This window comes from Trichomycterus rosablanca, chromosome 22, assembly GCF_030014385.1.
Source record: "Trichomycterus rosablanca isolate fTriRos1 chromosome 22, fTriRos1.hap1, whole genome shotgun sequence".
Lineage (NCBI taxonomy): Eukaryota > Metazoa > Chordata > Actinopteri > Siluriformes > Trichomycteridae > Trichomycterus > Trichomycterus rosablanca.
In genome coordinates this window covers 10,765,415-10,789,059 of record NC_086009.1, presented here as the reverse complement: position 1 = coordinate 10,789,059, position 23,645 = coordinate 10,765,415, and the positions used below count along the sequence as shown (strand labels likewise).

At 37.3% G+C, this 23,645-nt stretch overlaps 3 protein-coding genes across 3 annotated transcripts in view; 2 read left to right on the top strand and 1 right to left on the bottom strand.

The window, feature by feature from the left end:
* hirip3 (HIRA interacting protein 3) overlaps nt 1–1,146 on the bottom strand; it is a 39,095-nt gene extending 37,949 nt beyond the window's left edge. The window contains exon 1 of the mRNA XM_062984907.1: nt 1,125–1,146. Within this exon, the coding sequence (XP_062840977.1) occupies nt 1,125–1,141 (17 nt within the window). The 5' untranslated portion in view covers nt 1,142–1,146. The remainder of the gene's footprint in view (nt 1–1,124) is intronic.
* The window catches only part of taok2a (TAO kinase 2a), a 31,157-nt gene extending 20,652 nt beyond the window's left edge, over nt 1–10,505 (top strand). The window contains exons 11-20 of the mRNA XM_062984904.1: nt 1,786–1,953; nt 3,350–3,556; nt 3,667–3,810; nt 4,852–5,088; nt 5,821–5,949; nt 6,080–6,283; nt 6,763–7,002; nt 7,150–7,362; nt 8,121–8,303; nt 9,040–10,505. Coding sequence (XP_062840974.1) covers nt 1,786–1,953; nt 3,350–3,556; nt 3,667–3,810; nt 4,852–5,088; nt 5,821–5,949; nt 6,080–6,283; nt 6,763–7,002; nt 7,150–7,362; nt 8,121–8,303; nt 9,040–9,969 — 2,655 coding nt within the window. The 3' untranslated portion in view covers nt 9,970–10,505. The remainder of the gene's footprint in view (nt 1–1,785; nt 1,954–3,349; nt 3,557–3,666; nt 3,811–4,851; nt 5,089–5,820; nt 5,950–6,079; nt 6,284–6,762; nt 7,003–7,149; nt 7,363–8,120; nt 8,304–9,039) is intronic.
* A 5,284-nt stretch (nt 10,506–15,789) lies between these two features.
* On the top strand, nt 15,790–22,193 carry cdipt (CDP-diacylglycerol--inositol 3-phosphatidyltransferase (phosphatidylinositol synthase)). Its single transcript, XM_063018889.1, has 6 exons — nt 15,790–15,882; nt 18,305–18,439; nt 18,573–18,726; nt 19,047–19,128; nt 19,230–19,311; nt 21,514–22,193. Exons 1-6 carry the CDS (start codon nt 15,840–15,842, stop codon nt 21,657–21,659), a joined length of 642 nt encoding a protein of 213 aa, XP_062874959.1. The 5' UTR covers nt 15,790–15,839; the 3' UTR covers nt 21,660–22,193.
* The last annotated feature ends 1,452 nt before the right edge of the window (nt 22,194–23,645 follow it).

Genomic DNA, 23,645 nt, shown 5'->3' with positions numbered 1-23,645 from the left:
AGGTGATGGACTAAACCCAATTGAGCACCTGTGGCGCATCCTCAAGTGGAAGTTGGAGGAGTTCAAGGTGTCTAACATCCACCAGCTCCGTGATGTCATCATGGAGGAGTGGAAGAGGATTCCAGTAGCAACCTGTGCAGCTCTGGTGAATTCCATGCCCAGGAGGGTTAAGGCAGTGCTGGATAATAATGGTGGTCACACAAAATATTAACACTTTGGGCACAATTTGGACATGTTCACTGTGGGGTGTACTCACTTATGTTGCCAGCCATTTAGACATTAATGGCTGTGTGTTGAGTTATTTTCAGAAGACAGTAAATCTACACTGCTATACAAGTTGTACACTGACTACTCTAAGTTATATCCAAGTTTCATGTCTATAGTGTTGTCCCATGAAAAGATATAATAAAATATTTGCAGAAATGTGAGGGGTGTACTCACTTTTGTGATACACTGTATGTATGTATGTATGTATGCGTGCGTGTGTGTGTATATATTATATACACATATATGATCAGCTGTGAGTGGTATTATTGAAACGTGGAAGTGTTTAGGAACCACAGCAACTCGGCCATGAAGTGGCAGACCACGTAAAGTTACAAACCGGTGTTGTTGAATTCTGAGGCAGATAGCGTATAAAAGTTGCCAATGTTCTGCCGACGCAGTAATTGCAGAGTTCCAAACCTCCCCTGGCATTAGCATCAGAATCAGCACCAAAACTGTGCCCTGGGAGTAGTGTTGCAACATACAGAACATTGAACCTTTCTGTGTGTGGGAGTGGGACTGCACCAACAATAGTGTTGCTGTGTTGCACCCACTCAACCTGCTGCACCACCATGCCACCTAACTCAAAAACTACTGAAAAAAATCACAATGTATAATTGTTTGCTTGAATAAGCAAGTGACATGTATCTGACTTAAACCTACTGGTGTGTAACAAAGCTAATGTTGTTTCAAGGGTTATATGGACTGTAATGTACAAACACCACAATAATTTACTTATTAAATCATTTACTGATTATTTAATTGAAGGGGAATGAGGGTAAAACGTGGGATAAATGTTTGTAGGGTTAGTAGTGTTAATTTTTAACCAAAAAAGGTTTGGTTCAAGTAAGTTTACTTACAGGTTTGCACCAGGCATGCAGGCAGCTGTGCTGGGAGTCAAAGGACCCGAGCACTGATGGTTGATGGGATTTGAAGTCCTTGGACTGCACCATTTTGGGAATGGACTATTTTGTACCTATGGGGGAAGGGTTTTTTTATCCTTTGTTTGGTGTTCTTATATAATTGTGGTTGTGACACTGTCTCAATGTAATTAATATAAACTGATGTAATGGTATAATAATACCATGTCTTTGTTTGTCATAGACCAATGACTTTTTAATAGTGGTGAACTTAGGAAATGCTATGTTACCTGTAGTTGGTTTGGTCCAATCCCTCATGAGTATTTAAAGGGAATAAAAAGGAGTTTGTTTGGTTGGGCATGTGGGAGTTGTAATGGTGGTGCAATAATTGAGAAGCACTGAAGTTTAGTTTAAAGTTTGTTTATTAGTTTAGGCCGGGTTTGAGTGTATGAATATCTCAGTGAAATTAATTTTTATGTTTAATATTTTGCACCTGTTTTTTTTTATTGGGAGAAATAAATCAACAACTGCATCCTAAGTTCCTGATTCTGACTCAGTTTTTCCATCACTGATCGAGTATCCTGTAACATGGTGTTTGTGTATGCAAATCAACTGTGCTGATTACTGGTTTTTGTGACTTTACTTTGCACTTTGCCTTCAGCATCGGTTTTTATGTCGAGAGCGCCCCATGTCTGTGGTTATGGATCTAATTGCACGGACAAAAGATGCAGTAAGGGAGCTAGACAACCTGCAGTATCGAAAGATGAAGAAGATCCTCTTCCAGGAAACACACAATGGTCCTGCACAGGATGGAGCAGAAGAAGAGGAGGTATGTCCTCCATTTGTGCTCATTTGCACAAAGATTTAAAAAACATTTCTGGAAAATATATAACATGTTGTAAAATGTAACTTGTAATGTAAAAAGAATATGTTGTTTGTTAATTCTCTTGAACCTTATTTAACTGACAAAACTACAAAAAAAAGTATTTCCTATGTTTTCACTGACCAACTTGATTGTATTTGGTATGAAGTGCTGGCCCAAAAAAGTAATTGCCACGTTAGCTACTAAATCAAGCACTTAACCAAATTCAATTGACAATTGGGTTTAATTTCACTAGCCACACCTAGGCATGATTTCTACCGGATCTGTTAAATCTGAACATAACTTAAATAGAACTTGTCTGCCAATCTAAAGCAAGTTAGATGATCACAAAAAGCAGCACATAATTCCACATTCTAAAGAAATTCTTAAAGAGATTGCTAAGACTCCAGCAAACCACTACACTTATCCAGAAATGGAGAAAACTTGTAACAGCAATAACCCTTTCCAGGAGTGACCAGTCTACCAAAATTTTGCCAGAAACACATCAACAACTCATCCAGGAGCTCACAAAAAGAACCCAACCGAACACCTAAAAATGCAGGCCTTACTTGCCTCAGTTAAGGTCGATGTACACCACTCCACAATAAGAAAGGCACTGGACAATAATGGCAGCCATTGAAGAGTTGCTAGGCACAAACCACTGCTGACCAAGAGGAACACAAAGAATTCTCACATTTGCCAAAAGAGATCTAAATCTAGGTGACATGGAGAGTTTTTTTTTTTTTTCTTAAAAACAAAATATTAAAATTTATGTATAGCTAAAATACATCATACATAGCATACAATTGATGTATGGCTTTTCCCTTAAAGTAAAAGTTTCAGGTTGCATTTCATTAGTTGGCATCAGCAGTAGACTGTTAAGTAACAACCATTGTATTCCCAAGCCCATGTGGCTAATTATGATTTCGAAAATCAAAGACATTTAATAGTGGTTTCCAGCCTTGCCCTTCACTGAGATTTCTTCAGTTTTCCATAATCTTTTCGATATTATGTGTCATAGATGGTAAGTTTGGCACAGACTGGGGAGCCACAACTCATCATTGCTTGCAACAACTGAGCTTATTGTGAAATATTTCAAAACTGTAATTTTAATATTCCATCTATTTCTAACTCCTGACTTATTTGGAGTGTATTGCAGGCATCAAATTCTATATTTGCACATATTTACTACATATATGGACATTACTTTACAAGTCATTTCTTTGTGTTATTGTATGGTTAATTTTATATGTATGCCTTTATGTCATTTAAGAAATAGTTTACTTGGAATACATTGGTTCATTAATCATTAAAATTTGTGCTTTTGTGTTATGGACGTTTGTGATTCTTTGTGTGTGTGTAGGATGTGGATCAGTACCTGTTGCGAATGGGCACAGTAAACAGCATGGAGAGTTCTCATTCAGTGCCCTCCATGTCTATAAGTGCCAGTTCCCAGAGTTCTTCAGTCAACAGCCTGGCCGATGGCTCAGACGACAGCGCAGAGATGGCAATGATGGGTGAAGGAGAGCATACAGTCACCTCTAACAGCTCCATCATACATCGGCCTACTGTGAGTGTTTTAATCTCGTCTTTTGGGCTAAGTTACAGTTTTACCTTTAAATGTCCAGCATAGATTTCTAATGCAAGGAAACTTTTCTTCTTTTTTCTGATGCGTATCAGGGTCCTGACAATATCTATGATGACCCGTACCAGCCAGAGATAGACTCTCAACAACAGCAGCAGCAACAGGCAACATCAGGGGCACGCAGAAGAGCACACTACCGCAATCGTGACCATTTTGCTACCATTCGTACAGCTTCCCTGGTAGGAAACCACACAGTGACTAGTTACAACCATAGTATAAATTAAGGATTGGTTAATTTATTAAAATTTACAAAAATCTAAACATATATTTAATCTTATGAATTGTTTTTAAATGTAAACTGCATGTTTATCTAAATAGAGGAAAAAATCTAGACATAAACAAACAGTTTAAAAGATTTGGTGTGCAGAATCTCAACTCAGAAATGCTTATTTTAATGAATGTGCACCAATTCCCCAAAGACTCACTTCAAAATTTAATAAACGCTTTCAAAGAAGGTTAGTGCCTTTTATAAATACAATGGGAGTAGCCAATTTATAATAATATTGCTTATATTGCTCACATCATTAATTATTTATTAACATGCAAAGTTAAAATACTTTTTGTTAATGACATCCTGGATTGTGCTTAGATACACAAACTTTTTGTTTATATTAAGAAGTACTGTCAAGTACTGACATAGTAGGTATCCCTAATTTGTGGCTAAAACGAAGCTCCACATACTTTCACTGGTCATAGTTTGCAGCTATTTAAATCACTATTCTGTAGTTTTATAAAAACTATTAAACATTTTTAGAAATATAACACTAAACAGAACATGACCAGGTTTTTCTGTGCCATGAGACATTTTAGGCAGGCCACCTAAGAGTTACCTTCTTTAATAGAACTGAATTAGTTATTTTTAAAGTAAATTAATCCTTGCCATTGCATCTCCTTCCTGTTTGCAGAAACCATAACCCCTTATGTCGGGTAACTCTCAGCTTACTAAAAGAAAAAAAGAGAATCCCTTGATAACCTTTATGCTCAGCTTTATTAAAAACAAAACAAAAAAAAACCCTACGTCTGATTCTACATGATTGTTTAGTGAGTCTGCATTATGCATCCACTTTTTTTGATGACTTCTCCATTTCACTGGATTAGAATCTATCATATGGTTTGAGCATTGTTTTTAAAAATGTAAAAATAATAAATAAATGATGTTAAACATAAATAAACAAATGTTAAACAAATATTTGGTAACCCTGTGTGTGTGTTATTTTCAGGTGACACGACAGATCCAGGAACATGAGCAAGGCTCAGCACTGCGTGAGCAGATGACTGGCTACAAGCGCATGCGGCGACAGCACCAGAAGCAGCTTTTGGCCTTGGAGAACAAGCTCAAGTCTGAAATGGATGAGCATCAGCTGAGGTTGGATAAAGAACTGGAGAGCCAACGGAACAGCTTCGGTAGTGAGGCTGACAAGCTGTCCAAGAAGCACCAGGCTATCTTGGAGAAAGAGGTATGTGCTGATGCATTCACAGAGACATTTCTACCATCTATTAGAACAAACTGTTGCTAAAGTTCCGAAAAAGTTGTACCACTTGTACAGTGGGAACACCAGTGTCAACTAATTAGAGACAGGTCTTTAATCAATCTCTGCTCTCATTCAGAGCTATACCTTAAATTATTTATAAACCGCTTAAAAAATTCTGTTTAAAAAGAACATTTCTGTTGTGAGCCATGATCTTTGCATGGAAAGACTGACCCTTTGGTTAGTCCTCCTTTTATACCCATCCATGATACCCTCACCTGCTTCTTGTGGAATGTTTTTAAATAGTGTCACTTAAATTTTTTTTGTTATTTTCACTTCTATTTTGTGCTTATCCCAACTGTTTTGTATTGTGTTGTAGGCATAAATTTCAAAGTTATATTATATTTATATTTACAAGACAGTTGGTTCAGCCAAACCACATACAAGTAATTTTTTTGTGCTTTTATATGTTAATGCCCCAACTTTTTCCTGACATGGTGTTTGTAATCATGCTAGCTATGTCTGAATATGTATTTTTAATATAAGAAATTCTCTTGACAAATAACTGTCCTTTTTTATGTTATGTTTTAGAGAAGCGTAACACTGTCAGTTTACACATCACAGCTATATGGAATATATAACTGAGAATGTTTCTGAAAATCCAGCTGTAGATGGGAAAGCCATTTGGTTTAATATTGAACAATGTGTTTTTATCCTTAGACTAAAGCAGCACAAGCTGAGGAAAAAAAGTTCCAGCAGCACATTCTGGGCCAGCAGAAGAAGGAGCTTACCAACCTGCTGGAGTCACAGAAACGCCAGTACAGACAGCACAAGGAACAGCTTAAAGAGGTAAACACCCATTTCCCACAGTATATAGAGGTTTTTGTCTTACATTATTTCATGTTGTTATTGGTCATTCTAAGATGATCTTTAGTTAGTAATCTGTTTACCTTATCTGCATGCAATTCTGTGTGTGCAGGAGCTGAATGAGAATCAGTCTACCCCAAAGCGGGAGAAGCAAGAGTGGTTGGTAAGGCAGAAGGAGTGTCTCCAGCAAATCCAGGCAGAAGAAGAGGCAGGTTTGCTAAGGCGTCAGAGGCAATATTATGAGCTCCAGTGTCGACAGTATAAGAGGAAGATGCTGCTAGCGCGACACAACCTGGAGCAGGATCTGCTGAGGGAGGTAAGACACATCTCTATACCCACACTGCATATTGTCTGTAGGTTTTTACACATTAACTTTTATTCAATAATTCATGTTATTAACAACTTTATTCTAGTCTGGGCTGGGATACTCCTACTAATTGAGTCTCTCCTAATAATTAAGCCTAGCACAGTTCATAAAGACATGTTTAACAAGTTTACTGTGAAGGAATTCAAGAGGACCCTTAACTCAAGATGTCTGCTATGTGCTAGTGTGTTTTACCACTACGCCGCCTGAGCTTACAATTTTTTTGACTGAATGGGCACAATACCCATGGTTTTGGAATGCCCAACAAGCTCAGGGTCAGATGTCCACATATTTTAGCCATATAGTGTAGCTTGCTAGTTACTCATAACTGAACATGACATCACATTAAGCTAAAACGTCAGCCCTCTGAATCAGAAAGTTAACAATTAATATCTGTTTGTCTCTCATGTTTAATCTTTTTTGTCCTGTAGGAGCTAAACAAGCGTCAGACTCAAAAGGATCTGGAGTGTGCCATGCTGCTAAGACATCACGAGTCTACGCAAGAGCTGGAGTTCCGTCAGCTAGGTCTAGTTCAGCATACGCGAGCTGACCTTATTCGCACACAGCACCAGAGCGAACTGGCCAATCAGATGGACTACAACAAACGCCGCGAACAGGAGCTCCGCCAAAAACACAGCATGGAGGTCCGCCAGCAACCCAAGAGTCTGAAGGTATGAGAAATGTATTGTTTCTGTTATAGGGATTGTGACCAATCATTGAGTCCTTTTAGTGATGTATTACTTTATTGTGTTTGAACCACAATACATGAATAGCTATTTGATTAATTTATCATCCGTTTTTTAAATCCCAACACTTAGACTAAGGAGCTCCAGATCAAGCGTCAGTTTCAGGACACGTGTAAGATTCAAACGCGGCAATACAAGGCACTGCGAAACCACCTACTGGAGACCACACCTAAGTCTGACCATAAGGCAGTGCTGAAGAGACTTAAGGAGGAGCAAACACGCAAACTAGCCATTCTTGCTGAGCAGTACGACCACTCAATCAATGACATGCTGTCCACACAGGCTGTGAGTAAGGCAAGGAGAGACCACCTTTTAACACACACACACACACACGCACACTACAAAACCTTATGTACCAATGCTTTGCATAAAACCAGATCATATTATCCACTCTCATAGAGCTTGAGAGTTATGTTTAACATTAAGCATAGTGCCAGGTCTCATGCTGTATGTGCTACATCAGCGTAGCTTTGTAGGCATCGAATGCCTGTGCTTGACTGGCCTGCCTGCAGTCCAGAACTGTCTCCTATTAATAATGTATGGTGCAGCATGAATAGGTGCAGCATGACCACAGACTGCAGAGCAGCTGAAGTCTCGTTTGGATGGACAAGAATTCCATTTGCAAAACTGCAACAATTAGTGTCCTCACTACCTAAACCACTAAAAAGTCTCATTAATAGTAAAGGTGATGGAACTCAAGTGTAAACACATCTCTGACCCAACTATTTTGGAGTATGTTGCAGGCATTGTATTCTAAATGTGGTTCTATTTTAAAGTACAATGAAGATAAACACATTGAAAATCATTTTTGTCTACTTTTATCAGTTAAATAAAGCTTCAAAAAAGATTAATCACAGATTCTTCTTTTTATTGTATTTTATAAAACGTCCCAAGTTTTTAGGAAATGGGATTTACCATTACAATGGTGTTAACTGCAATAATCAGATGTTGAAAAGTCACAAATGATTAGCTTTTTCTGCCTAATATGTGCGCTTAGTCCACAGGATTTCCTTCCTAACGTCTAACTTCTGTGCTCTTTGTAGTTGCGATTGGATGAAACACAAGAGGCAGAGTACCAAGTTCTTCGGATGCAACTGCAGCAGGAACTGGAACTGCTGAATGCATACCAGAGCAAAATTAAAATGCACACGGACACGCAGCATGAGAGGGAGGTCAAAGACCTGGAGCAGAGAGTATCCATCCGCAGAGCGCTGCTTGAACAGAGGGTCAGTTGCATACATCCAAACATGACTCAAAAGAAAGAAAAAAAACAGTGTATTCCAGAACATCTTCAGTGCATCATGGCATGAAGTCTGTACTAAAGAAAAGTTTAGTCTTAAAACGTCAAAGCAGAATCTTTTATTGAATTTAAGTTCTAGTGACTACAAAGCCTAAAGAATATGATTTCCATCTTTACAGTAATCAAACCATTAAGAAACTCTTTTATGCTCTGTTGACAATAGTATTGTTATCCTGGAGAAGAGTACTCGTATGAGTACTCTAAGTATAAGTTTTCTATTATATCAAATAGGTTATGAGCTGGAAATTAAAAAAATAAGAAGGCAGCCATTATTATATTTTAAACACTTTTCTATCGTTCCCATATTCTAGGCTGATAATGCCTCCATATACTACTACTTATTCAACAATGGTTTGCTGAACACCAGTATGAAGCTGACCTTTAATGACTTCCCCTAACAACAAATTTATTCACTGAACCTTACTGAAAAGTTCTGGAGTGCGGACTGTATTCTCCTTTATTTATCAAATCAACCACAAAGCATTCAGGACTTGTATTACCACAGAGGTAAAGTTTTTCCAAGGGGTCCTACTCTACTTACTCTAGCTTCTTGATATTATTTTTACAATCCCCAGCATTTTATTATTTTTAAAATTATTGATACTAATAGAAGCCGGTTTTAGTTCTTTTCCGTGTTCTCACTTTTACTTTACCCTTTGTAGATTGAGGAGGAAATGCTGTCCCTGCAGAATGACCGTTCCGAGCGGATACGCACATTGCTTGAGCGACAGGCCAGAGAAATTGAGGCCTTTGACTCAGAAAGTATGCGACTGGGCTTCAGCAACATGGCACTAACTGGCATCCCAGCTGAGGCTTACAGCCAGGGCTATTCAAACCCGCCCTCATCAGGATCTGGTGGCTGGCCCTCACGCCCTGTGCCCCGCTCAGGCAGCCATTGGAGCCACGGTGTCCAGAACTCAGCAGCACCTCCGTCTTGGAGAAGCCAGAACAGCACAGCAGCATTCAGCAGAGGGGAATCTATTTCAAGCCGCGATCGAGAAAGGGACACAGAGAGAGATTTTGATGTTCCAGGATCACGTGGCATACCTAGTTCTCTGTCATCAGCATCGTCATCATCTTCTTCGTCCTCTTCGTCTCATCATCGTCTGCACTATATGGCACAGCAGTACCACCATCAAAGCACCCCCCACCTATACCGAGAGCGAGAGAGAGAAAGGGAGAGAGAAAGGGAGCGTGAAAGAGAGTGGGTAGGCAGCAGTGGAGGAAGTCACCATTCATCGTCATCGTCATCGTCATACGCACATGGCCACTCCCGACATACATCCAGCCATGCTTCTTCTCAGTCTCTGGCTTTGCTTCCTCCTCCACCGCCGCCTCCTCCCGTCTCATTCTCCCCCTCATCTCCACCCTCGTCCTCATCATCCTCATCGTCTCAGGGTGGCTATGGTGGCAGAGGTGAAGGTCTGGTGGTCAGAGGTCCTGGTCTGATGGCCCTGAGAAACAGCCCAGGTCCACTAAGAAGAACGGCATCAGGGGGAGGACCTGGAGGAGCAGCTGGGGATGGAGGGTTGAGTCGCAGCACCTCGGTCACCTCCCACATTTCCAATGGCTCCCACCTCTCTTACTCCTAAAGTACACAGGCAGGAATTGCCAACGATAATTCACAGGAAAGGTGCTTTAGAGGGCTGATTATTTCTTTACTGGTTTGGATTAAGACATTTTTGTTCCACTTTTAGTATCTCGTGGTGGATTTGGCTATTCCTTTAGTATTTTGTACAGCAAGTTATCACGTATACTCCTTTGGTAGTTTGGTAGATCTCAGGGTTATCAAGGGAGGGATGGGGTGAGAGAATTAAACCAAGAGATGTTACAAATTAGGAGATATGTGCTTTATTTGAGGTAGACTGAAGAACGGCAGTTCCCAGATTGGGATGGTTATCTGCTGGTGGATTTTGTGTAGTTGCTGGGGGGAAAAGACAGTGGCCGAGAGATACATAAAAATTATTAGAAAACTAAACACAAAACATTCACCGAACCACAATATTTTACAGAAATGGTGAAAGCTGTTTTCATTCATTTTTTTAAAGCAGATATTCGACACTGAATAGTGTTGATTGTCCATTTGCAAACATTACTCGCCCTTAATTATATAAGTGTACACTAATCTAGCTGATGATGTTATTTTAAATAATTTGATTTTTTTAGAGATGCTTTCAATAACTCCTCATTTTTATATGTAATATTAACACTAATTTATATATTAAAAACTACTGGCAGTGACAGTATATCAGTTTAAATTTAAACATAAAACCCATGCGAGTTTAAAATCAACCTGACAGTCTGATGTTAATGTCTAGGCAAGGCTATTAATTCAAGTAAATAAATATTTAATTTGAATTTAGATGTTGGTTGGTGTTTTGGGTTTTTAGCTTGTTTTTTTCAGATGTTTTTATCTTCACATTTGGTTTTGTGTCTCTTGGCCACTGTAAGAAAATGTCAAAATATTCAACAGACTACCTCAGGCTTTTGCTCTTTTAAGAAAGAGCAGTGCTTGAATTGCTTGCTAAAGAAACGACAGCATAGCATACCTGCATTACTAACACTACACTAGTAACAATCTGTCAAAAACAGAACTGTACACAAAACTGACTATTTATGACTTTAGTGGGGGGAGAAAATCAGCTGAAGCTCCAATCAGGAATTGTAGCAACTACCATACCAGTTTTTGGTACTTTAACTGCAGACACTTTTCAATGACACTTTTGAACAACTCTACACCACCAAACACTACAGAGACATTTCTGGTGCAATAATGGTGCTGTTTCTGCAGTTCCTGGTTGGAATTATGATTGAATGGTTTGGTGAAAAGTTTATCATTTGTTTTGACTCCGCCTACCCCATATGTAACAAACTATAACTGAATCTGACAACAAAAACCCCAGGAAATTACAATTTGGTATGCAAGTGGCACACATTAAAACAGATTGAAAATTAATTAGGGATGTACCCAAGCTGTTACCACTATGCGCTTGCTGTCTGTGGTATCAAAACATGCAGTGACAGGGAAACTCAGAACTAAATTAGTTCAGTTTCAGCTTGGTCAGTTTTAAACAAGTAGGATTGACCAGATCCCAGGATTTTTATTTATTTAAGATACAATTATCAAGGCTCTAGATATAAGCCAGTACTAATACTGATTTAATGTGCATCTTTGCTGTAACAGAATGTTTGCCAAAAAGATAACGCAATAACATTAGGTGTGCTGGTGATAAAACTGCTTGTCACATTTATATGGTTAATGTTGGTCACTCCTGATGATATGTTTAAAACATAAAATGCATTACTTGTATTGCATTGGTCATTTTCTGATCCAGTTAATAGCCTTTCAGCATTTTAGGTCACTTTTAATTGATTTTATTTGTAAGGGATTGGGACTCGCATCAATGCCATCTCTCTTAATTATTTGCCGATTTGCAGTAGATCTGGTTTTAGCACAGAATAGAAAACAACTAAATCTTTCTGCAAAACATTTCTGCTTACTAGCTGTGTTAAACTTCACACACAATCTGTCATAAATGGTTGTATAAGCATTGTGCTCCTCTCTTGTACAGACTTAGGCAATGTCTTAGAGGTGCATGGCTTTAGTGCTCACTGGTTAAAGAGTGCAGATGTAATTGTATTCATTGCAGTGCTAGAATCAAGAAAGAACACTGCCTGCTAGATTCACTCATGTTATGCCAAAAATATGAGTGCCATTTTAAGTATTTTTTTTGTTTAAAACACAAAAAATAATCTCTTCACAGGGAAAAGCCAACAAGTTTTTTTTTCTTTTGTTTGGCAATTGTGAGCTTTATCCTGCCCTCACCAGCCTTTACTTCTCAGTTGGACATTTAAGAATAAAACAACTTATACTATGAATACAATCTGCTTATCCCAATGCAGTTCAAATGTATTGAGATAAGTGGATTTTATATTTTGTATTTTTTTTTTTTTTGCTAAACCATTCTATTTAAGACCTAGTAAAGCAACAGAAGAAATAGCAGAGTTAGTAGCATGATGATGTTGGTTTAAAGATGTTAAACTAAAATTGTGTAGTTATTGTATATAAATGTTCAAACTGTACTAAAACCTTTTGATTATTGAAATGCACATTTGTGTTAGGGACAAAAAGAGTGAGATTTACTTGAGTTTTTTTCCATATTTACTTTGACAATACAGTACACTCTGACATCTGGAGGCTTAACTGACCTAAATCATTGTTCTTGTATGGCCATGCTATCAGTTTTCAACCGCTTTGGCTAAGCAGTAGTAATCAATGACCATTTTTGTTGTCGTATTACCAGAATGTAATCAGTTGTATATCACTACGACAATGTAAAAGTATATAGTAAAGGGCAGTAAAAACTGTCAATGCATTCTTTTGTCTCTGTTTACATATATTTGATGTACATGTCCCTAAGAACAGTTCAGTGCATCAGACCATTTGTATGCAGACATACACACATTTATATATGATTATGTCTGTGTATTTTACCTGTGAAAAGTTTGACAGTTAGGACTGAGATTGTTCGCTGTTAGACTTTGACTTATATTGTACTTAGAATGTGTGTGTACATAAAAGCACTAACTTGGAACTCTTGTATAGGATATTGATAGTTTTGCTATGTAAACTAAAGTAATTGGAAGGTCAGATTGAAAATTACTGTTATTTCAACTACTGCAGTTGTAATATTTGTTATTTTAAACTAACTCTGTTACTTTTTTATTGCATTGTTGTGATTTTTATTTTGCCAATGTTGACCACTAGGTGGAGAATACGAGCAATGTTACTGTGATGGATAAATTTGAGACGTCTCATTTTTGGGTAGGGGCGCAAAAGAGAGACTACCTATCCCAGCATTCCTTGTAACGTCTCAGGGTAGGAGTCGGTTGAGCAGTATGATGGTGAAAATGTAGTATTTTAAAATCAGTATTAAACTTGTACAGGACATTTAAAATAATTTTAGCTGTATACAAAGTTTCTACATAACTGTTGTTTTCACCGTGTTAGATCCAGCATGTTTTGTTATGCCATTTTCCACCTGTGTGTGTTTCTATTTCCAACATCAACTTGTTTACACTAATGATCAAAATGTATTGCATAGCTCTCTGTGTGTAAACTAAAGTGGCCTCCTCACTGCCAGCTCTTTGCAGGTACCCGCTTTTACTTGAACTCTCTCTCTCTCTCTCTCTCTCTCTCTCTCTCTTCCAGTGCACACCTCTGCCTGGCTTCACCACATTTTTTTCCGTATCTGTTTGTTTACCTTAGCAGAAGGAGGAAAACACTTAAATCAGTCATTGCCGCTTTAGCTCAGTTTACTCCATTTTACTGCTTACAGCAAAACATGCTGGATTGTTTTTGGTGTCAGTTCTGGAGTTGATGATGCCAAGCCTGAGGCTTAGATTTGGGACTGGTTAGGAGAATGTCTGGAAAAACTGTCTGACTGAATATGTGCATGTGTGTATATACACGCATGATAATGTAAGACATCAAAGGATGTGTGTATGTAAAAGCTTATTCAGAAAGGTGCCGAAAAGTTGTTTTTAGAAGTGTTAAAACAAGGCCAAACTGTTTAGGTTTAAAAAGCAGAAAAACACATTAAATGGATTATAGAACTTGTACAGAATCCATTAACAAGTAATAAAAGAAAAAACAGTGGTTTCATTTTGCATATATTTTGTTTGTGCAAATATTTACAGTAAAATATACTGGTTATAGTATGACTTGTCAGATTAACTGTATTGGGTTGTGTGTCTGATGCATTAAAAACTGCATCCAAAAACAAACTAGAGGATGTCTGTCAATCACTGAAGATTTTTTTTTCAAAATAAATATTATTGCCAAATAACAACATTAAGGCTATTTTCTTTACTTAAAGATAAAAATATACCATTTATTTCACTTTTGCCCATTGCAGGTAAATATTTGTATAATATCTTTAAATAGATTCATCAGGTGTTTCATAAGATAATCACCCACACAAGGGAATCTGGGGAATCTCTTTCAGGTTCACAATGATATTTTCTGCATCCATAAGAAGATTGAGTTTTCAAGGCCAGGTTCACAAGGTCATTTTCTGCATCCATAAAATAACTGGATTTTCTCTTGAAGACACGCATCAAGGCTCTTGTATGTACCAGCACCCAAGTGGTGAAACAAACTTCTATTGCCAACTCTTTACTAAGCACTTAGGCTGAGCAATAACATGCACTTACTAACTTTTTATAGTATCGTATTAAAAAATGCTGTCTACTTAAACTAGAGAATGGCAAGGTTTGCTGTGGAAGCAAAATCCAACCATAGTTTACTAGCTGAGTTTCTTAGTTTTGTTTTACTTTTGTTTTACTTTATTTCTCCAAAAATTCAGGAAATAACAATTCATATTATGTAAACATCCTAAAAATATGACATCATAGGAAAATGACTACAGCCCTTGGTCCATGACTGGTCTGTGAACTGCCATACTTTGTGCCATTTAAAAAAAGTATAAAACAATGCCTTTTATTACATAGAAAAAGTGCAACATAGTTACAAAGTCCCTCAAGTAGTTCAGCAGTCTAGAACTAATAAAGTGTAACCTTTAACTTCTTGTCATGAATATAACCAAAGTGCAAAATGTGACGTTAAAATCCTAATAAATAAACTGATAATTGAACTCTGCCAACCAGACAGGATGTAACTGGGTGTAACTCCATGATGTACTGGTGATGTAAACAAAACCAAATGCTCTTTTATCATACTATTGGTGCTTGTAATCAAACCAAGTTCTTGTTCAAATGTTATTCTATCAACAATTACTGCATTTTCAACAGTTTTATTTGTCCTTGCTTTTACATTTAGGTTTACTTTAATGTGAAGACGGTAAATTGACAAAATATTAAAATTATGAACACTGCTTTTTTATGATTGGGCCACATCTTTTCTGTTTATGTGTATTTTATTGACAGCATACTTAATGCAAAGTAGTTTACATAAATTGTGAATAAGGTTTTGATTATAGTCAACATTCTGTCTAGAGGCTTGCTGAGCAAAAAGCAAGCATCTCTTTTTAATACGTATACATAAAACAAAACAAAGTGCTTTATAAAGGTCAACTAATTACTCTTTCTAATGAAATGATAAAGCTGTTTTATATAATGGCGGCTATGTTATGCAGATGTGCAATGATGTGATTGCTGCCTTTGTTGTTTTCAAGATGAAACGTCTGCAAATTAAAGGGTATGTTCACAGTCGCGTACTCGCGTACTACATAGTATGACACAAAAGTAGGGCTTGTTTTTATTTCGCTTATACTATTTAGTATGGGAGTGTGGCGAAGGCCTAATGTAAGTGTTCCCTTTAAGCGTATAAGCTTCGTAGAGCCGGAAATATGACGTCAGTATCTACGCTTCGCAGTCGTAGAGCGGAGAGAAGACCCCAAATAAGCAAAAGTCAAGAGTCTGTTTTATTCCAGGCACACAGATGGCCGAGGAAAACATCTTTTTGTTTGTCCCTAATTTGATTGGTAAGTAGATATTGTTGCTATTAAGAAAAAAATAATATGCTGTTAGCCAGAAAGGGGAAAGTTGCAATTAGATCGGGGTTTGTAATAAAAATGTACCAGAAGCAGCTTAGCGACTAGTCGTGATAACCTCGACACGGCTGACAGGATGTAATGAGTAGCGGAAAAAGCAGCTAGCTAGCTTCTTTACCTGTTTTTGCTAGCTGTAAGTTTCTATAAGAATGCAGTCCCATTTATCTGAGACTTTTATTGGAATATTGTTACATTAATATAAAGTTCCATAGCGATACGGATTCCTTACTGTGAGGTTCAAATATAATGCGTTTCCCTTAATGTGTGGTTTTATTAAAAAGCGGTTTAATGTGTAACCATTTATTACTGTAATATTAATGGACTGGGACTCCAGCACACCACAGCAGTTTATTATCCACAAATGTAGAAAGATTGGAGGAGTGGTGAACTTTTCCAGGAATGGCCGGCCTACCAAAATGTCACTAATAATGCATCAACGAGTCATACAGGAGCCAACAAAAGAACCCAGTGTACATAATACCACAATAAGAAAAGCATTGGGCAAAAGCATTGGCAAAGGCACCTTACAATACTTCCACGGATGACATTTTTGCCCAATGCTTTTCTTATTGTGGTCCAAAGTAAACACAAAGGCTTATCTTGCATATGTCAAAAACATCTAAAAGGCCCCAAGACTTTTGGGATAGTGTTCTGTGAACTATTGAGATAAAGCTGAAAGAACATCATTGTTTATTGTTTATTAGGATTTTTTAACATCATGTTTTCCACAAAAAACTCTTTGCAAGTTGTTTTGCAAATGTTGCTAATGTATCTTTGCAGTTGTTACTGCCAATGGTGGCACAATTAGTTTTAAGGTTTAGGGGCAATTACTTTTTCACATGGGTGAAATAGGTTATAAGTAAATCTTTATATTGATTAACTGGAATGATCATTTAAAAGCTGTATTTTGCGCTTACATTTGTTGTCTTTATATTAAAATTAGGCCAGTACTTAGACAGTACTCAGAAATAGCTCTTTGACAGGTGACATAAAACTGAAGTGGATTGTGGGTACGCTGCCATTTTGGAGGTATTCAGTGGGCAAGTCGTATGTATTGAACCCGAAGCATTTTATTTTCGTTTGCTTTTTTTCTTAATGAAATGGTATGATCCTTTGTAAATATTAAAATGGCTACAGCATTGTAATGCAGTGTTTACAATAATACAGATGTAATTAAAACAAAAGCGTAATTACTAAAGTAAAGGATATTTGTAGCTTTTAGGCTATTGTATCCACCTACATTTTAAGAGTACACTGTATGCTGATGCTTCATCTTGTTTGCCTTGTTTCATGAATAAAGCTACTTTTGACCCAGTTACGCATTAACAATAAAGTATGTATAATCACATTTTCATACATGTTCTTGACTGTTTTCTTGTTATCAACATTTTGACTGCCAGATGAAGTATGGAAACCAGTTGTTACACCAAAACAATAACAGAACACTTTTTAGCAATGTAATATGACTAACAATGACCAATTGTTGGTTAGAATTGAGAGATGGCTAAATGCAGCCAGTCTGGCTGAGAATTGATGAGGTGAGATTGCTGAGATGCTGCCACTACCTTGGTATTAGCCAGTTATTGTGCATAGCATGTTTTTGCTGGACATGGTGCTTGCTATTCAGTTTAGAGAGTTTAACTGGCACATCACACTCAAGAGAAATGCTTTCCTCAAGTTCCTTGAGTGCTTTACAAGCTATTCAGCAAACTCAAATTCAACAGTGGTTTTCATTTTGCACCTCTTCAATAAAGGTCTTGATTTATTTACATTTACATTTTCAGCATTTAGCCGACGCTTTTATCCAAAGCGACTTACACAATGAGCTGAACACGATGAGCAATTTAGGGTTAAGGGCCTTGCTCAGGGACCCAACAGTGACAACTTGGTGGTGGCGGGGCTTGAACCGGCAACCTTCTGTTTACTAGTCCAGTACCTTAACCACTGAGCTATCACTGCCCTGATTTATGGAGTGCTGCTGATAAATGATAAATGTCAGTACCAGCAGGTTCTCCTGTCTTTGTTCAGGTCTTTTGAAGCTCTTTAAATTTGCTGTCTTTCTTTTCTCTCTGACCAAGGTTCTTCTTGTACAGATGCCCAGTTTGATTGGATGGCCAACTTTATAAAGGTTTAAATATGTGGGGGGTTTTTTACTTTATGGGGACGTGTAGATTGTGTAGATTGATGCATTGCAATAATGTACATTCAAAATAAAATTTACAGCACTAAGTGCGCAAGTCAAGGGGTCTGAATACTTTCTGAATTCACTGTATAACATAGTGAGGTAGGAATACTATTTAAACATTTCTAGTCATTTCTAATATTTCTATGCGTTGTTTACTTTGTCTTTTAGGCTATGCTCGAATTGTCCTGGCCTTGTTGTCCTTCTACTTGATGCCATGCTGTCCTGGACCAGCGGTGTTCTGTTACCTACTAAGTGCACTTCTTGATGCCTTTGATGGACATGCAGCCCGAGCCCTTAATCAAGGTAATAATGGACCATTCTGGACAGGTCTATGAGAGTAAAGTCTATTTTCTAGTCATCAGTAATAAATGAAAATAAAATAGAACTTCAATATTTTGATTTACTGGGTGTTTTTGCATACACACTTTTCTTGCAGGCACTAAATTTGGCGCCATGCTGGACATGTTAACTGATCGTTGTGCCACCATGTGTCTGTTGGTGAACCTGGCTCTTCTGTACCCATCTTACACCTTCCTGTTTCAGCTTAGTATGTGTTTGGATGTGGCCAGTCACTGGCTGCACCTGCACAGGTAAGTCACACACCTTTTCTAATCTTTGTAATTGGACATAGATATGTGCCTGATTACTTGGTTGTGTGTAGTAAGCCAAAGTATGCCACAGACTTAAATAACTTTATGGCCTCAGGCATCAATGCCCTTTTAAAAAGTGTATGCTTACTTGCATATTTTAAATATACAAACACAAATATACTTAACATATTGGATGCTGGTTTAAAATGATAGCAAGGCTAATGTGGACCAACCTGAGCTGTCTCAATTTAAAACCATTTTATTGGAATTAGTCAGATGTATTTTACCATTTTACCTTTTTGCTCATCTTTCTTTCCTAGCTCTGTGATAAAGGGAGCAACCAGTCACAAGACCATCGACCTGTCTGGCAACCCAGTTCTCAGGATTTATTACACCTCAAGAGTAATTACAAAATACACAAGCTTGTTTCCATCCATATGGCATAATTTTAATATTTAAACACATTTTCACAAATAATTGTTAATTGTTGTGTTTTTCTGTAGCCTGTACTCTTTTTTATGTGTGCGGGAAATGAGCTGTTTTACTGTCTTCTCTATGTGATGCACTTTATTGAGGAACCCCAGGGTAAGTCTCAGTTCTGTTCTGTTATTATTCTAGACAAACTGGTTCCATAATTCTTGTGAAAAGCGCTGTTTAGCATGTCAAGACAAAACAAAGTGCTTAATTAGGTTGATTTATTGTAACTGTAAAGACCATGTAATATTTTTAATATTCGTAAAACCATTCAGCAAGACTTTGTGTGATGTGGATGAGGACATTATTGTCATGGAAGAGACCAATCTCATCAGGACAAAAATATTATACAGATGTGCAGTGGCCCTTACCTTTAGGAGGACAAGTCTACCCCATCCTGCAAAACATTACTGCATGGGCCTGTACTGTTTTCTTGGTGTACATCACATGCAATTGCTAACTTGTCTAGAACATTTTGAAGGATGACTAATCATACTACATTACTTGTTTCCACAGCTGTTATTTACATTGAGCACACTTTTATATTTTCCAAAATAATGTTGATTGAGTCAGTTTAGTCTTGTTACACATGACACAGAATAGTATGCATGTGTCTTTTATGTGTAGTTTTATGTGTTATGTGTTTTCCTTTAATTTGTCATGTGCATACAGTACTGTGCAAAAGTGTTAGGCAGCTGTGGTAAAATGCTGCAAATTAAGAATACTTTCAAAAATAAAAGTGTCAATAGTTTTTTTGTCAATTAACACATTTTTTGTGAATGAAAGTAAAACCAAAATCAAATAGCTGATGTGACCACTCTTTGCCTTCAAAACAGCATCAGTTCTTTAAGGTATACTTGCACACAGTTTTTGAAGGAACTCATTTTGGAGGTTGTTCCAAACATCTTGGAGAACTAACCACAGATATTCTGTGGATGTAAACTTGCTCAAATCTTTCTGTCTCTTCATGTAATCCCAGACAGACTCGATGATGTTGAGATCCAGGACTCCTTGTTTTTCTTTATGCTAAAGATAATTCTTAATGACAGTGGCTGTATGTTTGGGTTCGTTGTCCTGCTGCAGAATACATCTGGAGCCAATCAGACACCTTCCTGATGGTATTGCGTATAAATAAGTATCTGCCTGAATTTCTCAGCATTGAGGACACCATCAATCCTGACCTAATCCTCATCTCCATGTAGCCCCAAACTTGCAAGGAACCTTCACCATGCTTTACACTCATTATTGTACTGCTCTGTAGCCCTTCAGCGAACAAACTGCCTTCTGTTAAAGCCAAAATTTTGACTTATCACTTCAGAGCACCTGCTGCCATTTTTCTGCACCCTAGTCCCTATGTTTTCATGCATAGTTGAGTCCGCTTGGCCTTCTTTCCTTGTCAAAGGTATGGCTTTTTTGCTGCAATTCTTCCATTAAGACCACCTTTGGCCAGACTTTTCTGAATAGTAGATGGGTGTACCTGGGTCCCACTGGTCTCTGCTTGTTCTGAGCTGATGGCACTGCAGGACATCTTCCAATTTCGAAGGGAAGTAAGCATGATGACTTTCATCTGAGTTTCCTTGGCCGACCACTGCATCTTTGTTCCTCAACATTGCCTGTTTTTTGCGCTTCTTCAAAAGAATTTAAACAGCACATCTTGAAACCCCAGTCTGCTTTAAAATCTTAGCCTGGGAGAGACCTTGCTGATGCAGTAACTACCTTGTGTCTTGTTGCTGTGCTCGGTCTTGCCATGGTGTATGACCTGTGACATGAAACTGTTTTCCACAACCTCACATTGGTAGCAGAGTTTGGCTGTTCCTTGTCCAGTTTAGGCCTTCTACACAGCTGTTTCTGTTTCAGTTTAAGACCGTGTTTCAACCTACTTATGAAAATGATCACTATCAGCTTTGGTGTAATTGGTTACTCATACACCTGACTATAATCCTACAAAATCCCTGACTTTGTGCATGTGTACCTAGAAGAATTGATGCTGTTTTGAAGGCAAAGCTTTGTCACACCAATTATTGATTCGATTTTGATTTCTCTTTTGTTTATTCACTTTGCATTTTGTTAATTGACAAAAATAAACTATTAACACTTCTATTTTACTATTACTACTGTATGTCCATCATAGAGGAATAAAGGCTGTTGTAGCAGCAAAGGCCATGGCTTTCAAATAATAGAATGTTCAATACGCAAATACTTTATGCATGTAAGGGTCTCGTGTCCATGCACTTTGGCAATGTAGTGTATTATTTACTATATTTTACATATCAGTCCAGGTTATTGTGAACTTTCTCAAATGTTTTTGTGTAGTGTGGCTACAGTGGCTGTTGGGAGTGTGTGGTGTGGTATGTCTGCTAAAATCTGGTATCAGCGTCCTCCACCTCATCACGGCCTCTCACAACATGGCTGCCATCGACCTGGCTGACCGTGAAAGGGAGAGGAGTAAGACCCAGTGAGGGAAGACTAAAGAAAGAACTGAGGGAGTCTGATTCAATGTGGAAGAGGTGTTTAGAAAAAAAAAAAATGAGTGTAACACAAAGCTGAGGATGGAAATGAGGGTGCAAAGAGATAAAATAGCTGTTTAAAGATTTTATAGATTGAAATTGGGGGACCAGTTAAGCACTGAATATTTATTTCTAGACTATTAGCAATATTTTCAAAAAGTATGTACCAAATGCTGTTGCTGTTGTAAATGTAATTTATTATTCAATATTGTTTTCATTTGATCTTCACAACATTACCTCCGTATAGTTTTGAACAGATGTGTGTACACTGTATTTTTATTTTGTGAATAAAAAATAAAATGATACCACTCACCACCATCTACATTCATCAGATAAACAAATGACATTCACATTCTATATGCTGTTAGTTTTGCTTATTGCTTTTTGTTTTACTAGTTAAGGTTAGTTATGCTGTTTTTGAGTTTGAGCCTTTTATTCAATTTTATGCTAAAATAAAATGCTTATATGAGTGCCATTTCCTGTGTGAAGGAATATTGCAGCATTTTGCTACCTGATGTCTACTATTCACTGCATCTGTAAAACAAGAATGATTGACAAAGTAATTGTTCAAAACGTAAAAACTAAAAGCTTTTATAAGACTAATATTCTTATTCTGTTAGTGTAAATTGTTATTCAATAATAACTAAATGTAATAATATGAATATCTAAAACATTTATTGATAAACTATCCTTTTTGCACACTGGGCATTTACACACATTTGTTCTGGAGCATTTGGGCTGAGAATTTAGTGCATTTGAGTATGTGTGAAATTTTTCGGGGCTCTCTGTATCTCTGCAATTTTGGGTTTCAGTTTCTGAAAACATTAGTCAGTAGTTTGCTTTAAGAGAGCTTAAGTGTGAAATATAACGTGTATGCAAAACACACGAGACAGGATAGGAGAGAAACATTTTTATGTTTTTAATTTCCTATTGCAGCTATTTAAACAATTCATTAATCATATATGTTTAGAGATACACTACAGATGTGGTATATAAAGATTCTGGTAGAAAATAATAATGGAAAAAAAAGAGTATTCCATATGATGATCAGAAAAAAATGTTTTGGTGTGTATTTATGACCAGTTAAAAATACTGATAGTAGTCCATGTCAATTATTTATACCAAAATCTGATGTAATTTTTTTTTCTTTGCATTACTGTATTAACGCCCTGTTGGACTGGCAACCTGTCCAGGGTGTTTCCTATCTTCTGCCCTGTAAATTGTAATCAGCACGACCCTGAATAGGATAAAATGTTGGTAAAACAGACATGCATAAATGAATTTATTGTATTAACAAAATATTACAAAGAATAATTGTCTCAGAAGGTAGGCAGACACATTTTAGCATGTGTGGCTTTTTTCTACTCCCCCTTCACCCAGGTGAACTACAGTCAGTCGTATACTTCCAAAAAGGCACCTGAAAAAAGTATTTCTCAATATTTTGCAAGAGAACAAACTTGGGGAACTATTCTGTTAACTCTGTTTGATTTCCTGTGACTCTTGTCAGTTTGGTTTGGAGCTTTCTCGTGACTGTTTGTTGTAAGATTCTGCTACCTGTCTGAAGTACCTTCTGAACTCTGTTCTGCCTTGTTCCTTGCTCCTGTCCGTCTTATCCGGTCTGTTGGTTTGTTTGTTCTGCTCATGTGTTATTTGCCATTGTTCCTGTTTGTTAGCCTGATCCTGTTTGTTAGCCTGTTCCTGTTTGTTAGCCTAATCCCGTTTGTTAGATTGTACCTTAGTCCTTGTCTGTTAGCCTTAGTTCTGTTTATCCTTGTTAGCCTTGTCTAGTTCTGTCTTGTTCCATGTTATTAGCTTAGCTTAGGGTTTAGGTTCATGTTTATTGTTTAGCTTTTAATTTATGTTTTGATTGGTTTAGCATTTATCTTTGTTTGTTTAATATTTATTAGCATTAGCATTTATCTTTGTTTAATATTTATT